Raw genomic sequence first — 18,526 nt, 5'->3', positions numbered from 1 at the left:
CATCTACATATAGCCCCCATAAGACGGTACCTCCCGATTTTCGGTATTTTGAAGGTTTTAGCTTCATTATCCTACCAAAATGGCTGAAATTTGGTACGTAGTCTTCTTTAAAGGTATTAAACTTTCCCCCAGAATTTTGTCGGTATCGGTCCACATCTACATATAGCCCCCATAAGACGGTACCTCCCGATTTTCGGTATTTTGAAGGTTTTAGCTTCATTATCCTACCAAAATGGCTGAAATTTGGTACGTAGTCTTCTTTAAAGGTATTAAACTTTCCCCCAAAATTTTGTCGGTATCGGTCCACATCTACATATAGCCCCCATAAGACGGTACCTCCCGATTTTCGGTATTTTGAAGGTTTTAGCTTCATTATCCTACCAAAATGGCTGAAATTTGGTACGTAGTCTTCTTTAGGGATATTAAACTTTCCCCCAAAATTCTGTCGGTATCGGTCCACATCTTCATATAGCCCCCAAAGAACGGTACCTCCCGATTTTCGGTATTTTGAAGGTTTTAGCTTCACTATCACACCGAAATGGCTGAAATTTGGTACTTAGTCTACGTTGGTGGTATAAAACGTTCCCCCAGAACTTTGTCGGTATCTATCCATGCCTTCATATAGCCCCCATAGAACGGTACCTCCCGATTTTCGGTATTTTGAACGTTGTGGCCTCAATATTCCACCGAAATGACTGAAATTTGGTATTTAGACTTCGTTGTGGGTACTAAAACTTCCCCCTTAAATTTGTCGGTATAAGTCCACGCCTTCATATAGCCCAATGGAAAGGTACCTCCCGATTTTTCGTATTTTTAAGGTTGTGTCTTCAATATTCCACCAAAATGGCTGAAATTTGGTATTTAGTCTTCAATGTGATATAAACTGTTCGCCAGAAATATGTCTGTACTGGTCCACGCTTTCATATTGCCCCATTTCTGACTCGTCGGTATAGGTCCACGTTTCGATATAGCCCCCATAGAACAGTACCTCCCGATTTTCGTAATACTGAAGATTGTGACGTCAATATCCAACCGAAATGGCTGAAATTCGTTATTTCGTCTTCCAAGAGTTATAAAATATTCCAGAAGAGTATTATCAGTATAGGTCCACGTCTTCCTATATCCCCGCAGAAGCGTACTTCTTGATTTTCGGTATTTTTTAAGTTTTAGCCACATTCTCTTACCGAAATATAGGAAATTTGGTATTTTGTCTTCTTTGAGCCTAAAAACTTTCCGTTAGAAATTTGTCGGTATAGATCGACGTTTTGAAATAGCCCCCATAGAATGGTGCCTCACATTGTTTTACCGAAATTGCTGAAATTTAGTATTAAGTCTTCTTCATACACGAATGGAAACTAATTATTCCATTTTACTTCAATACAACTTGTGGTGGAGGGTATAACAACGCCGTTCTTACTTGTTTTATTTAATATGTTTTAAATATTTTATAATATTTCTAAATATTTTTTAAATTTTTAAGGATATTTAATTCCTAAAAATATTATTGAATTTTATAAAAACATAAAAATTTAAAATATTAAAAAATTTTGAAATATATAATTATATAATAAAATATATATTATATATAATAAAATATAATCGCTGCACACTTACATCAATTTATAAGAATTGAGAAGTATTCTGATAGCAGAAAAATAGAAAATTTCGTCTTCCTCAATATTAATTCGTTATGTGTTAAAAATATATATTTTTTTCATTAAATAAACATAAAAAACTATTTAAAAATAAAAAAAATTTTTAAAATATTTTTTTAATATTTTTAATATTTTAAAATGTTTTTTAATATTTTAAAATATTTTGTAGTATTTAAAAATATTTAATATTTGAAAATCATATACAAATTTTTCTATGTTTTCATATAAATTTATAAATATGAATAAATATTAAAAAAAATATAAAAATATTTTTCCAATATTTTTTAATATTTAAAAAAAAAATGAAAAATATTTAAAATAAAAATACAATTTTTCAAATATTATTCAAATATTCGTTTAATATTTCAAAATATATTTTTCAAAAGTTTTAAAATATTTAATAATTAAAAACAAGTAAAAAGTCGTTAAGTTCGGCCGGGCAGAATTATACCCTCCACCATAAAATAGTCTTAATTAAAATGGAATAATTAGGGTCCTTTCACAATTTTAGGCGGAACAACTTTTCGACAATGGATAAACTCCTACTGCCTCCCACAATTGCTTAAATTACACTTTGAACACAAATGTTGGGGCAGAGATAATTCCTTTTGGAGATGAAAGCCCTTGGTGTGTGTATATTAAAACCCCCGAAGGACAGAGATGCGCCTTGAGTCGAACTTCCGCGTTATGGCGTGATTAAGTTTTTGTTTGTTGTTTTTGTAGAGCACTTAAGCAACAGTGAACAAAGATATAACGCTAATTCCTGATGGCCCACAGGGTCTCTAACAAAAATTTCATCACGCCATAACGCGGAAGTTCGACTCACGGCGGATCTGTCCTTCGGGGTTCATAATATACTCACCAAGGCCTTTCTTCCCCAAGAGGAATTTTCCGTGCCCCAGACTTTCGCCTCCTTTTTGTTGCACAGTGTTATCTAATCTAATCTAAAAAAATGTGTTCAGCTAGGTGAAAGGTACCACCTACGGGGCTATATCAAAGAGTAAACCTATCTTTAAATTTTTGGCGGAAAAGTCTTATAGCTGCAGGGAACTGCAAGAGTCAAATTGAGGCTAGTTTCATCAAAACAATGTAGACCCTCAAAAATGGACCCATGTTGACGAATTTTAGTGAAGAAATTTCGTAACCACTGAAAATTCCCGAAAATCGGGAGGTACTGTTATATGGGGAAATATACCAAAACATGGTCCTATATTGACAATTATTTGTGAATAGACAAAATTGTAGCTCAAATTCTCAAAATACCGATCATTACAGCTAGTTCGGTTAAAAATTGTAGCTAAAATTCTCAAAATACCGAAAATCGGGAGGTACCGATATATGGGGGTTATACCAAAACATGGACCTATGTTGACGATGCTTCGTGGATATGTTTCATAACCACTGAGAACCTCAAATGTCAAATTACAGCTAGTTTGGTTAAAAATTGTAACTAAAATGCTAAAAATACCGAAAATCGGGATGTACGGTTATAAGGGGGCCATACCAAAACATGGACCTATGTTGACGATGTTTCGTGGATATGTTTCACAACCACTGAGAACCTCAAATGTCAAATTACAGCTAGTTCGGTTAAAAATTGTAACTAAAATGCTAAAAATACCGAAAATCGGGAGGTACGGTTATAAGGGGGCCATACCAAAACATGAACCTATGTTGACGATGTTTGGTGGAGATATTGCATGACCACTGAGAACCTCAAATGACAAATTACAGCTAGTTCGGTTAAAAATTGTAGCTAAAATTCTCAAAATATCGGGAGGTACCGATATATGGGGGCTATACCAAAACATGGACCTATGTTGACGATGTTTCGTGGAGATGTTTCATGAGCACTGAGAACCTCAAATGTCAAATTACAGCTAGTTCGGTTAAAAATTGTAACTAAAATGCTAAAAATACCGAAAATCGGGAGGTACGGTTATAAGGGGGCCATACCAAAACATGGACCTATGTTGACGATGTTTGGTGGAGATATTGCATGACCACTGAGAACCTCAAATGACAAATTGCAGATAGTTCGATTAAAAATTGTGGCTAAAATTCTAGAAATACCGAAAATCGGGAGGTTCCGTTATATGGGGGCTATACCAAAGAGTGGACCGATATAGACCATCTTCGAACTTGACCTGCCTATGGAAGAAAGACACTCGGATGCAAAATTTCAGCACTCTATCTCAATTATTGCGGACGCTAGAGTGATTACAACAAACGGACAGACGGACATGGCTAGATCGTCTTAGAATTTTATCCTGATCAAGAATATATATACTTTATAGGGTCGCAAGTTATTAGTTCGATGTGTTACAAACGGAATGACAAACGTAATATACCCTCCATACTATGGTGGAGGGTATAAAAATATTTGAAAAACATTTACAAATTTTTCTCTGTTTTCTGTTTTGAATAAATATTACAAAATATAAACATTTTTTGGAATATTTTTCAAATACTTTTTAATATTTTAAAATATTTTTTTAATATTTTAAAATATTTAAAAAAAATAAAAAAATATTTAAAAATAAAATTTTTCAAATATTATTCAAATATTGATTAATATTTCAAAATATTTTTTTTAAGTTTTAAAGTATTTAATAATTACAAAATATTTCAAAAATTAAAAAAATATATTTAAAAATATTATTTTTATTAAATACTTTTGCAAATATATTTTAATGTTTCTAAAATGTTTTTTATATATTAAGAAAAATGAAAAAAAATATATTTAATACCTAAAAATATTAAAAAAAATATTTAACAAAATTATGGTATTTAATACAAAACATATAAAAAATAACTGAAGATTGCTTATTTAGTTTTAATTTTTTTCTCATTAATAAAAAATATAATTTACCTTAAAAAATATTCGTTTTATAACATAAAAAATTTTTGAAATTAATTGAAAACATATTCAAATTTTTATAGAGTTTTTGGAATTTGTTTTATTGTTATTATTTTTGAAATTTATTTTTTGCTTAAGTTTTTAGTTGTATTTTGTTTTCAAATTCGATAATTTCGTTTCTTAATACTGTTTGCTGGTTTGATGTGTCTTCTTTTTTTCGTTTATGTTTTCAATTTAAATTAAATTTTACAGTTTTCGTTTCCTTTTTTATTTGCTTTCTTTTTGTCCTTAGTTTCCTTTTTCGTTTGTTTATTTATTCGTTTATATGTAGTTATCGGATTATGTTTTACGTAGTTTCTTTTTTAATTATTTTAAATATTTTTGTTGTAATTAGTAGCTTGTGTTCCAATTTGTTTAATCTTGGCCAATTTCATGTCTGGTGGTTTTCCTGTGTTGTTTTTATTATTAATTTTTAATCCAATTTCATGAATCAATAAATTTTCAAATAAAAATCTGAAATCTTCCATACGATTTCTTTTTTCGTTTTGGTTTATGATTATGCCTTGTTTCGTGTTACATTTGTTGTTATTGTATTTTGTTGTATCTGAATGTGGATTTTAAAAAACTTCACAGAGTTGCGTGAGAAAACTGAAACTGGATTCTGTAATAAAGGAAATAGAAAAAAGTCATAATTAGTAATGGGAGAAATTTAATTGTAACTAATAAAGAAATTTCTTTTATGAAATAATCAATAGTGAGAGACAGATTGCTATCGCGTATTTATTATTATATATTATAGATAGAGGTTTCTTTTCTTCGGAGACCTAAAGTGAAATTCGATATAGAATATTTTCGCCATTAGCATCATTTTCGAAAAGTGTAATATAGTAGGAGAATTTGGCCACACATTCAATTAACCCAAAAATAGTCTCACAAAAATATTGTTTTTTTTTTTATTTTTTATTGTGTCCTAATTGATGGTGATATTTACATTATTCGGAGACAAATACAAAATTATATTTCATTATCTACCTATTCTTGCCAATTAATTATATAAAATATATTTGTTATATAACAAAATAAATTTCCCTAAATTATTTTTTTTTTTTTTTTCAAAAAAATCCTTTCCTTAAATTTTACATTAAAATTTTGTTAACGTCACACCACATGTCCCTTACCAGGACACGTCACACAATTATTATCTGTGTGATATCCTTTAATGACATTGAACATAAAAATTCAATCACAGGCATTTCATTTATCAGATCTCTGTCATGGCATTCTTATTAATTTGGCTACATTACCTTCGTATTGTTGTTGTTGTTGTCGTTTTTTTTTTTCTTTCAAGAAAAAAGAAAAAAACCAACGACAACGAAGAAATCCAACAAATGTCCTGTAAAGACATTACATGTCTCAAAGAACATTACCTAATCAACAACCCCTTGTCACATTTTAATGTAACGTAGAAGAAATGAACTAAAAAAGGATACCCCTCTCTCTCACTGTGAGATCCTAACATACATAAATTTCAAATTATAGCATAAGTGTCACTTCTAATTAAGTGTAATATTGAAAGAAATTGAACGAATGAAGGCAAACCCACCCAGAAATTAGTTTTTCGTGAATTTTGAAAATCACTTTTACAGACGTACAAAGGCCTCGTGAATTTTTAAAAATAATTTTAAAGGTTTCCAAAAACACTTTTAGAGGTTTCGTGGATTTTTAAAAACATTTTTAAGGGCCCCGTGGATTTTTAAAAACTTTTTTGCGGCCTCGTGGATTTTTAAAATATTTTTAGAGGCCTCGTGGATTTCTAAAAAACATTTTTAGAGGCCTTGTGGATTTTTAAAAACATTTTTAAAAGCCTCGTGGATTTTTAAAAATATTTTTGAGGCCTCGTGGATTTTTAAAAATACTTTTAGAGCCTCGTGGATTTATAAAAATATTTTTAGAGGCCTCTGGGACTTTTAAAAATATTTTCAGAGGCCTAGTGGATTTTTAAAAAATGTTTTTGGAGGCCTCGTGGATTTTTAAAAATATTTCTAGAGGCCTCGTGGATTTTTAAAAATATTTTTAGAAGCCTCGTGGATTTTAAAAAATATTTTTGGAAGCCTCGTAGATTTTTAAAAATATTTTTAGAAGCCTCGTGGATTTTAAAAAATATTTTTGGAAGCCTCGTAGATTTTTAAAAATATTTTTGGATGTCTCATGAATTTTTAAAAATATTTTTGGAGGCCTCGTCAATTTTTAAAAACGTTTTTAGAGGCCTCATGGATTTTTTAAAAATATTTTAAGAGGCCTAGTGGATTTCTAAAAAACATTTTTAGAGGCCTCGTGGATTTTTAAAAATATTTTTAGATGCCTCGAGGATTTTCAAAACCACTTTTAGAGGCTCGTGGATTTTAATTTTTTTTTTGAGGCCTCGTGGATTTTTAAAAACATTTTTAGGACCTCGTGGATTTTTAAACACGTTTTAGAGGCCTGGTGGATTTTTAAAAAATAGTTTTAGATGCCTCGTGGATTTTCAAAACCACTTTTAGAGGCTCGTGGATTTTTAAAAACATTTTTAGGGACCTCGTGGATTTTTAAAAACATTTTTAGGGACCTCGTGGATTTTTAAAAACATTTTTAGAGATCTCGTAGATTTTTAAAAAAGTTGTTAGAGGCCTCATGGATTTTTTAAAAATATTTTTAGAGGCCTCGTGGATTTTTACAAATATTTTTGGAGGCCTCGTGGATTTTTAAAAATATTTTTGGAGGCCTCGTGGATTTTTAAAAATATTTTAGAGGCCTCGTGGATTTTTAAAAATTATTTTAGAGGCTTCGTGGATTTTTAAAAACATTTTTAGAGGCTTCGTGGATTTTTAAAAACATTTTTAGAGGCCTCGTGGATTGTTAAAAACATTTTTGGAGGCCTCGTGGACTTTTTAAAAGATTTTTAGAAGCCTCGTGGATTTAAAAAAAAAAAACATTTTTAGAGGCCTCGAGGATTTTTAAAAATATTTTTGGGGGCCTCGTGGATTTTTAAAAATATTTTGAGATACCTCGTGGATTTTTAAAAACATTTTTAAAGGCCTCGTGGATTTTTAAAAATAGTTTTAGAGGCCTCGTGGATTTTTAAAAATAGTTTTAGAGGCTTCGCCGGTTTTCAAAAATATTTCTAGATGCCTCATGGATTTTTAAAAAAATGTTAGAGGCCTCATGGATTTAAAAAAAATATTTTTAGAGGCCTCGTGGATTGTTAAAAACATTTTAAGAGGCCTCCTGGATTTTTATAAATATTTTTAGAGGCCTCGTGAATTTTTAAAAATACTTTTAGAGACCTCGAGATTTTTAAAAATATTTTTAGAGGCCTCGTGAATTTTTAAAAAACGTTTTAAGAGACCTCGTGGATTTTTTAAAAATTTTTTTAGAGGCTTCGTGGATTATTAAAAAAATTTTTAGAGGCCTCGTGGATTTTTAAAAATATTTGTAGAGGCCTCGTGGATTTAAAAAAAATATTTTTAGAGGCCTCGTGGATTTTTAAAAACATTTTCAGAGGACTCGTGGATTTAAAAAAAACATTTTTAGAGGCCTCGTGGATTTAAAAAAAACATTTTTAGAGGCCTCGTGGATTTTTAGAAATGTTTTTAGAGGCTCGTGGATTTTTAAAAATATTTTTATATATTTTTATTGGGTTCTTAAACATATTCTTAGAGGCTTCGTGGATATTTAAAAATATTTTTAGAGGCCTCGTGGATTATTAAGAACATTTTTGGAGACATCGTGGATTTTTAAAATTCTTTTTAGAGGCCTCGTGGATTTTTAGAAATATTTTTAGAGGCCTCGTGGATTTTTAAAAATCTTTTTAGAGGCCTCGTGGATTTTTAGAAATATTTTTAGAGGCTCGTGGATTTTTAAAAATATTTTTATATATTTTTATTGGGTTCTTAAATATATTCTTAGAGGCTTCGTGGATTTTTAAAAATATTCTTAGAGGCCTCTGGGGTTTTTAAAAATATTTTTAGGGGCCTCGTTAATATTTAAAAATATTTTTAGACATTTTAAGCGGCCTCGTGGATTTTTAAAAACATTTTTTAGCGGCCTCGTGGATTTTTAGAAATATTTTTAGAGGCTTCGTGGATTTTTAAAAATATTCTTAGAGGCCTCTGGGGTTTTTAAAAATATTTTTAGGGGCCTCGTTAATATTTAAAAATATTTTTAGACATTCTAAGCGGCCTCGTGGCTTTTTAAAAACATTTTTTAGCGGCCTCGTGGATTTTTAGAAATATTTTTAGAGGGCTCATGAATTTTTGAAAATATTTTTAGAGACCTCGGGAATTTTTAAAAATATTTTTAGAGACCTCGGGAATTTTTAAGAACATTTCTAGAGGCCACGTGGATTTTTAAAAATATTTTTAGAGGCCTCGTGGGTTTTAAAAAATATTTTTAGAGGCCTCGTGGGTTTTAAAAAATATTTTTAGAGGCCTCGTGGATTTTTAAAAACATTTTTTAGCGGCCTCGTGGATTTTTAGAAATATTTTTAGAGGCCTCAGGAATTTTTAAAAATATTTTTAGAGACCTCGGGAATTTTTAAAAATATTTTTAGAGACCTCGGGAATTTTTAAAAATATTTTTGAGACCTCGGGAATTTTTAAAAACATTTTTAGAGGCCTCGTGGATTTTTAGAAATATTTTTAGAGGCCTCGTGGATTTTTGAAAATATTTTTAGAGGCCTCATGAATTTTTAAAAATATTTTTAGAGACCTCGGGAATTTTTAAAAATATTTTTAGAGACCTCGGGAATTTTTAAAAATATTTTTGAGACCTCGGGAATTTTTAAGAACATTTCTAGAGGCCACGTGGATTTTTAAAAATATTTTTAGAGGCCTCGTGGATTGTTAAAAACATTTTTAGAGGCTTCGTGGATTTTTAAAATCATTTTTAGAGGCTTCGTGGATTTTTAAAATCATTTTTAGAGGCTTCGTGGATTTTTAAAATCATTCTTAGAGGCCTTAGGACATTTGGAAGGGCGTGGATTTTTTAAAAATATTTTCCTAGGAAATTTGGCGTTGATTTTTAAAAATATTTTTCGAGAAAATTTGGTAGGACGTGGATTTTTAAAAATATTTTTCGAGAAAATTTGGTAGGACGTGGATTTTTAAAAATATTTTTGGTGGAAATTTTGGAGGGCGTGGATTTTTTAAAAATATTTTTATATTTTTTTAAATATTTTGGTAGCCAATTTTATAGGTGTCTTATATTTTTTAAATTTATTTTTGTAGCAAATTTTATGTGTATTATATTTTTTAAAAATATTTTTATAGCCATCCTCGTGGACTTTTAAAAAGATTTTTAGAGGCTTGGTGGATTTTTAAAAACATTTTTAGAGGCCTTAGGACATTTGGAAGGGCGTGGATTGTTTTAAAAATATTTTCCGAGGAAATTTGGCGTGGATTTTTTAAAAATATTTTACGAGGAAATTTGGTAGGACGTGGATTTTTAATAATATTTTTGGTGGAAATTTGGAAGGGCGTGAATTTTTTTAAAATATTTTTATAGCCAATTTTGTTTTATATTTTTAAAAATATTTTTGTAACCAATTTTATAGATGTCTTTTATTTTTTTTTTAATTTGTTTTTGTAGCCAATTTTATAGGAGTCTTGTATTTTTTTAATTTATTTTTGTAGCAAATTTCATAAGTGTCTTATATTTTTTAAATTTTTTATAGCCAATTTTATAAGTGTCATATATTTTTAAAACATATTTTTTGGGAAAATTTTGAAAGGATCGAAATTTTTTTTAAAAATATTTTTCCAGGAAATTTAAGTATGAGGGTGGATTTTTTTTTCACAAATATTTGTTGAGGAAATTCTAAAAGTAGAGTGGTTTTTTTGATATTTTTGAGAAAATTTTAGAAGGAGCGCGGATTTTTTTTTAATATTTTTTTAAAATATTTTTTTTTAAGATATTTTCTAAGGAATGTGATTTTTTTCAACACATTTTTTTGAGGAAATCTTAGAAGAAGTGTGCATTTTTTAATAATAATTTTTGAGGAAATTTCAAAAGTAACGTGTTTTTTAATATTTTTCTATAGCCAATTTTATAAGTGTCTTATATTTTTAAAACATATTTTTTGAGAAAATTTTGAAAGGATCGACGTTTTTTTAAAAATATTTTTCCAGGAAATTTAAGAATGAGGGTGGATTTTTTTTTATAATATTTGTTGAGGAAATTCTAAAAGTAGAGTGGTTTTTTTTACTATTTTTGAGAAATTTTAAGAAGGAGCGTGGTTTTTTTTAAATATTTTTTTAAGAAATTTTAGAAGAAATGTGAATTTTTTCAAAATACTTTTTTGAGGAAATTTTCGAAGGAGTGTGCATTTTTAATAATAATTTTTGAGGAAATTCTAAAAGTAGCGTGTTTTTTAATATTTTTGAGAAAATTTTAGAAGGAGCGTGGGTTTTTTAAAATATTTTTTAAGAAAATTTAGAAGCAACGTGGATTTTTGTAAAAATATTTTTTGAGGAAATTTTAAAAGGGAGCGTTAATTTTTTTAATAATATTTTTGAGAAAATTTTAGAAGGAGTGTGTATTTTTTAAATATTTTTGAGGAAATTTAAGAAGTAGCGTGGATTTTTTAAATATTTTTTAAGGAAATTTTAGAAGGAATGTGGATTTTTTTTAAATAATATTATTTGAGGAAATTTTAAAAAATATCGTGAATTTTTTTAAGTATATTGTGAGGAAATTTTAGAAGTAGCGTGGATTTTTGAAACATTTTTTGAGGAAATTTTTGAAAGACCATGGATTGCTAAGAAATACAAAAAATTGATGAAATTTTAGAAGGAGCGTGAGGTTATAACATTTCCATCAAGAGAATTTTTCGATTTCCATTAAAATCATTACTGTTCCATTAAGTTGTATACAACCGTACAAGAAATCTAAATGTTCTCTTAAAAACAATCCAATTAATTACAATTTCCACCCAACGGTATTTTTTTGTTTTTGCAATATTTTTTAAATAAATTTCCCTGCCAAAAATATTTTCGCTTTCCACTGCCATTAGATATCATCCTTTGTCTATCTTTATTTCCACATGACAATGTGTCTAATAAGGTTAATTGCAATCAATCATCTTTGTTTTACTTTCACAACCTTTTTTCCTGTGGCTCGTAACCTTCTTCTATGTGTCTGTGTGCAACAACAAATAATAAAAACATTATGGGGGGACATCCTTGGGTAAATCTAAAAACAAAGATGTTATTCTTTTTTCAAAACACTTAACAATGTCCGTATGAAGTTTAAAATTTTTCCCTTTTTTCCCCTGCAGCCAATGATCTGATCTGTCAGTCTCATTTGATTGGTTCATGAGAAGTGTTAGGGATTTTTGTTGTTGTTGGTGTTATTGTATATTTTTTATATTTTGAAGGGTTCATTAACAGTTGATGGAAAGAATGACAGGTCAACAACAACAATAATGATGTAAAATATTTTTGTTCATTATTTCATTTGAAAAACAAACAACAACAATAACTGAGATATTTTTGATAGAGTCCTCAAAAACCTAGGAGATGAAGGGCAGAAGATATCAAGAGTATCTTTTACATATCATAAGGACATTATTAAGGATTTGTTGAAAAATAAGTGTTCTGCTTAATTGTGTTTTTCAAAATCACATGAAAGCAACCGAAAAAAATAAATTGAAAATAATTATTTATGTAGAAAGAAAACAACTAACTTTTAAGGTATAAGGCGAAGGAGAGAGATTGTGAGAGGAGGAGATTATTTTAATGTGGATTTTATTGAACCCTCTCCATGAGTTTTTTTATAACCCCCCAAAAATGTCTTGCTGCCTTATGCTCCCACCGACTGGCGTTTAGATGTCATTGTACCCATCCATAGCCGTCTTAATGTGACACATACAGACATTTTGCATAAATGTTAATGTGTAAAAGAACAAAAAATCCCAAAAAAATCTGGCTAATTAGTATTTATAACCTCCCTGCTTTTTAAGTTAATGCAACAAATTACAACTACAAAAAACAAAAAAGTTCAACACAGTGGAGGAATTTTGGTCGTAAGTTGAACTTCAATTTCAATAAGAAATCATGGGATTCCTACATGTAAGGTCTATGATTTGTAAATTAAGGTTGTTGGCAACACAATAAGGAAAATTTTTGTGGAACATATTAACCCTCTAGCAAAACTAAAAAGGGATCATTTTGGTCCTTCTTTAAAAACAGAACCATAAAAGGAAAACAGCAAATGAACTTTTATTGGAAACATATAACTGGTGATCCCTAAATTGTTTGCATACAATTTGTTCAGCAATATTGTTGCTAACACCACTGGAAACATTTTTGTAGAAAATCTTAACCCTCTAGCATAATTATAAAGCAGTCCTTTTGGCCCCTCTTTAAAAATCGGACAAAAAAATAAAAAAAAAAATTAACATTAATTGGAAGAAGATATCTTCTGATTCCTATATCTTAAATCTTTTATTTCTTTTTGACTATTGCTGGAAACACCATGAGGAACATTTTTGTGGAACATGTTAACCCTCTAGCTCTACACTGTAGGAGTCTCTGAGGCCCTTCTTTAAAAATCAGACCAAACAAGGAAAAAAGAAAAATGAACCTTAATTGGAAATATATAGGTTGTGATCCCTACATTTTAGGCCTGTAATTTGTTCAGCAATATTGTTGACAACACTCTGAGGAACATTTTTGTAAAACATGTTAATCCTCTAGCATAATTAAAAAACAGCCATTTTGGCCCTTCTTTAGAAAACTGGCCAAACAAGTGAAACAGCAAATTAAACTTTAATCGGAGCAAAATATCTTGGGATTCCTACATTTAAACCCCGTGATTTGTATAGCAATATTGTTGGCAACACCTTGAGGAATAATTTTGTGGAACATGTTAACCCTCTAGCTCTACACAGTGGGGTTCTCTGAAACCCTTCTTAATAAAAACAAACCAAACAAGGGAAAAAGAAAATTGAACTTTAATTGGAAATATATATCTGACGATCCCTACATTTTAGGCCTACGACTTGTTCAGCAATATTGTTGACAACACTCTGGAGAACATTTTTGTAAAACACGTTAACCCTCTAGCATAATTAAAAAGCAGCCATTTTGGCCTTTCTTTAGAAAACTGGCCAAACAAGTGAAACAACAAATTAAACTTTAATTGGAGCAAGATATCTTGGGATTCCTACTTTTAAGCCCCGTGATTTGTATAGCAATATTGTTGGCAACACCATGAGGAACATTTTTGTTGAACATGTTAACCCTCTAGCTCTTTACTGTAGAAGTCTCTGTAGACCTTCTTTAAAACACAGACCAAACAAGGGAAAAAGAAATTTGAACTTTAATTGGAAACATATATCTGGTGATCCCTACATTTTAGGACTACGATTTGTTCAGCAATATTGTTGACAACAGTCTGAGGAACATTTTTGTAAAACATGTTATCCCTCTAGCATAATTAAAAAACAGTCATTTTGGTCCTCCTTTAGAAAACTGGCAAAACAAGTGAAACAGCATATTAAACTTTAATCGGAACAAGATATCTTGGGAATCCTACTTTTAGGCCCCGTGATTTGTACAGCAATATTGTTGGCAACACCATCAGGAACATTTTTGTGGAACATGTTAACCATCTATCTCTACAAAGTGGGGTTCTATGATACCCTTCTTAAAAAAAATAGACCAAACAAGGGAAAAAGAAATGTGAACTTTAATTGGAAACAGATATCTGGTGATCCCTACATTTTAGGTCTACGATTTGTTCAGCAATATTGTTGAAAACACCCTGAGGAACAGTTTTGTAAAACCTGTTAACCCTCTAGCATAATTAAAAAGCAGCCATTTTGGCCCTTCTTTGGAAAACTGACCAAACAAGTGAAACGGGAAATTAAACTTCAATCGGAGCAAGATATCTTGGGATTCCTACTTTAAAGCCCCGTGATTTCTACAGCAGTATTGTTGGCAACACCAGAAGGAACATTTTTGTCGAACATATTAACCCTCTAGCTCTACACAGTGGGGTTCTCTGATACCCTTATTTAAAAAGCAGACAAAACAAGGGAAAAAGAAAATTGAACTTTAATTGGAAATATATATCTGGCGATCCCTACATTTTAGGCCTACGACTTGTTCAGCAATATTGTTGATAACACTCTGAGGAACATTTTTGTAAAACTTGTTTACCCTCTAGCTTAATTAAAAAGCAGCCATTTAGGCCCTTCTTTAGAAAACTGGCCAAACAAGTGAAACAGCAAATTAAACTTTAACCGGAGCAAGATATCTTGGAATTCCTACTTTTAAGCCCCGTAAATTGTATAGCAATATTGTTGGCAACACCTTGATGACTATTTTTGTGGAACATGTTAACCCTCTAGCTCTTTACTGTAGGGGTTTCTGTAGAGCTTCTTTAAAAATCAGACCAAACAAGGAAAAAAGAAAAATGAACTTTAATTGGAAATATATAGGTTGTGATCCCTACATTTTAGGCCTGTGATTTGTTCAGCAATATTGTTGACAACACTCTGAGGAACATTTTTGTAAAACATATTAACCCTCTAGCATGATTATAAAGCAGTCATTTTGGCCCTTCTTTAGAAAACTGGCCAAACAAGTGAAACGGCATATTAAACTTTAATCGGAGCAAGATATCTTGGGATTCCTACTTTTAAGCCCCGTGAGTTGTATAGCAATATTGTTGGCAACATCTTGAGGAACATTTTTGTCGAATATGTCAACCCTGTAGCTCTACACTGTAGGAGTCTCTGAGGCCCTTCTCTAAAAAACAGACCAAACAAGGGAAAAAGAAATTTGAACTTTAATTGGAAACATATATCTAGTGATCCCTCCATTTTAGGCCTACGATTTGTTCAGAAATATTGTTCGTAACACCACTGGCAACATTTTTATAGAACATTTTAACCCTCTAGCATAATTTTAAAGCAGTCATTTTGGCCCCTCTTTAAAAATCTGACAAAAAAAAAATAAAAAAGAAAATTTAACATTATTTGGGAGAAGATATCTTCAGATTCCTACATCTTAGACCTTTTATTTCTTAATGGCTATTGTTGGCAACACCATAAGGAACATTTTAGTCGAACATGTTAACCCTCTAGCTCTACACAGTGGGGTTCTCTGATACCCTTCTTAAAAAAACAGACCAAACAAGGGAAAAAGAATATTGAACTTTAATTGGAACATATATCTTGTGATCCCTACATTTTAGGCATATGATTTGTTCAGCAATATTGTTGACAACACTCTGAGGAACATTTTTGTAAAACATGTTAACCCTCTAGCATAATTAAAAAACAGTAATTTTGGGCCTTCTTTAGAAAACTGGCCAAACAAGTGAAACAGCGAATTAAACTTTAACCGGAGCAAGATATCTTGGGATTCCTACTTTTAAGCCCCGTGATTTGTATAGCAATATTGTTGGCAACACCATGAAGAACATTTTTGTCGAACATGTTAACCCTCTAGCTCAACACTGTAGGAGTCTCTGAGGCCCTTTTTTTAAAAAACAGACCAAACCAGGAAAAAAGAAAATTGAACTTTAATTGGAAATATATATCTAGTGAACCCTCTATTTTAGGCCTACGATGTGCTCAGCAATATTGTTGACAACACTCTGAGGAACATTTTTGTGGAGCGTGTTAACCCTCTAGCTCTACACATTGGGGTTCTCTGATACCCCTCTTTAAAAAACAGACCAAACCAGGAAAAAAGAAAATTGAACTTTAATTGGAAATATATATCTAGTGATCCCTCCATTTTAGACCTACGATTTGTTCAGCATTATTGTTGACAACACTCTGAGGCACATTTTTATAAAACATGTTAACCCTATAGCATAATTAAAAAGCAGCCATTTTGCCCGTCTTTAGAAAACTGGCCAAACAAGTGAAACAGCAAATTAAACTCTAATCGGAACAAAATATCTTGGGATTCTTACTTCTAAGCCCCGTGATATGTACAGCAATATTGTTGGCAACACCTTGAGGAATGTTTTTGTGGAACGTGTTAACCCTCTAGTTTTACAATAAAGGGGTAATTTTGGTCCTTCTTTAAAAACCAGACCAACAATTTGAAACAGAAAGTGGAACTTTAATTGGAAAAAATATAACTTGCGATCCCTACATTTTTGGCCACTTTTTTGTTCAGCAATATTGTTGGCAACACCATGAGGAAAATTCTTGTAGAACATGTTAACCCTCTGAAACAACTATGTAGGGGTCATTTTGGTCCTTCCTTATCTATCTTTCCTTTGGTCTATCTTTTAAAACCATACTAAACAAGTAAAACAGAAATTTGAACTTTTATTGGATTAAGATAACTTTGGATTTCTAAATTTTAGGCCCGAGATTTGTAAACTAATATTATTGGAAACACCATTAGGAACATTTTTGTAGAATATTTTAACCCTCTATCTCTACACTACGGGGTTCTCCCAGGTCCTTCTTTCAAAAATAAGTGTAGCAAATATAACAGGAAATTTAACTTTAATTTGTAAAATATATCTGGTGATCCCTACAGTTTAGGTCCCCGATTCGTTCTGCAATATTGTTGGCAACACCATGAGGAACATTTTTATAAAATGTATTAACCCGCTAGCTCTACACTATAGGGGACTTTTTGGACCTTCTTTAAAAACTGACCAAAGAAGTGAAATGTGAAATTTGAACTTTATTCGAAACAAGATATCTTGCGATCCCTACATTTTAGGTTTATGATATGTTCTGCAATATTATTGTTAAGACCGCGAGTAACATTTTTGTAGAACACATTAACCCTCTAGCTCTACTCAGTAGGGCATCTTTGTGTCTTATTTAGAAATTAAACCAAAGAAGTGAAACATGAAATTTGAATTGTTATTGTATCAAGATAACTGGTGATCCCTACATTTTAGGCCTACGAACTCTTCTATAATATTGTTGGCAACAACATGAGGAACATTTTAGTCTTACATGTTAACCCTCTATCTCTAAACTTTGGGGGTCTTTTTGGTACTTTATTTAATAATACTCCCAAAACGACATCCCACTATAATTTGTATTAATTTGAATACATATAGAAAACAATGAAATGTATTGATTCTAGGGTTTTGGAGTAATTGGACAAAATATTCTACAGAAAATTTTACCATGAGTTCCAAACCCTAAAGCCCCAAAATATCAAATTTAAAGATTATTCTATTTAAATATGTTTCGGTTCAGTTTATTTAAAAACAATTATCCCCTTTAAAAACATTTGTAATTCAAAACAATAGATTATTGTTGTTATTTTTTCTTTGTTAGTTGCATTTGAATACAACTCCCACAAATCATCATTACTTTTTTTGCACACTAATGACCAAATGCTGCTGATTCATTGTGCTTAGCCACAGAATACCGATTTGTTCAATGATCAATGGATGATCATTGAACAAACATTCGTCTGAGAATTCATTCATTATATACTTAAAATTAAATTAACAAAACATACATTAAATCATCATCATCAATATCATAATCCTGTTCATCTTTCTTAGCTACTCCTCCCTCTAGTTGATTATAAAATTAAAATTCAAATGAAATTTCAAATTTGAATTCTAATTAGCCAATTCATAAATGTTTCTTTTAAGGAAACATATGTTTCTCATAATTTATAACAAAATTCTTGATAAAATATTAGAAAAAAAAAACAATTTATGACTGCCAATTTTGAAACTGTATAAATTTAATTCAAAATTATTCAAAACACGTTTGAACTAATTTTCGTTTTCTCATACAAATTATAGATAATTTCCTAGATCAAAAAAACAAAACTACTTTTGGGGTGTTTCGTGTGTGAGGAGTCGTCTCAGTTTTAATTCACATGAAAATTATTACTTAAGATGCGGTATCTTGAAACACCAAAGCAACAAATAATGACAACAACAACACCAATAATAATTTCTAAGATTCATAGAAATTTGGCGTTTGTGTGTCTTTTGTTCAGACAAACAAAAAATGATCCAC

The 18,526-nt window shown here is 30.5% G+C and overlaps 1 protein-coding gene across 2 annotated transcripts in view; it reads right to left on the bottom strand.

Annotated features, from left to right (window-relative positions):
- Nucleotides 1–4,812: 4,812 nt before the first annotated feature.
- The window catches only part of zld (zinc finger protein zelda), a 162,103-nt gene continuing 148,389 nt past the window's right edge, over nt 4,813–18,526 (bottom strand). For both annotated transcript variants that reach the window (XM_073972658.1, XM_073972657.1), the window contains exon 3: nt 4,813–5,176. In XM_073972658.1, coding sequence (XP_073828759.1) covers nt 5,133–5,176 — 44 coding nt within the window. In that variant the 3' untranslated portion in view covers nt 4,813–5,132. The remainder of the gene's footprint in view (nt 5,177–18,526) is intronic.

Source organism: Musca autumnalis, unplaced genomic scaffold, assembly GCF_047663935.1.
Source record: "Musca autumnalis isolate F117 unplaced genomic scaffold, ASM4766393v1 scaffold_3, whole genome shotgun sequence".
NCBI lineage: Eukaryota > Metazoa > Arthropoda > Insecta > Diptera > Muscidae > Musca > Musca autumnalis.
This window is presented reverse-complemented; position numbering and strand designations above follow the sequence as displayed.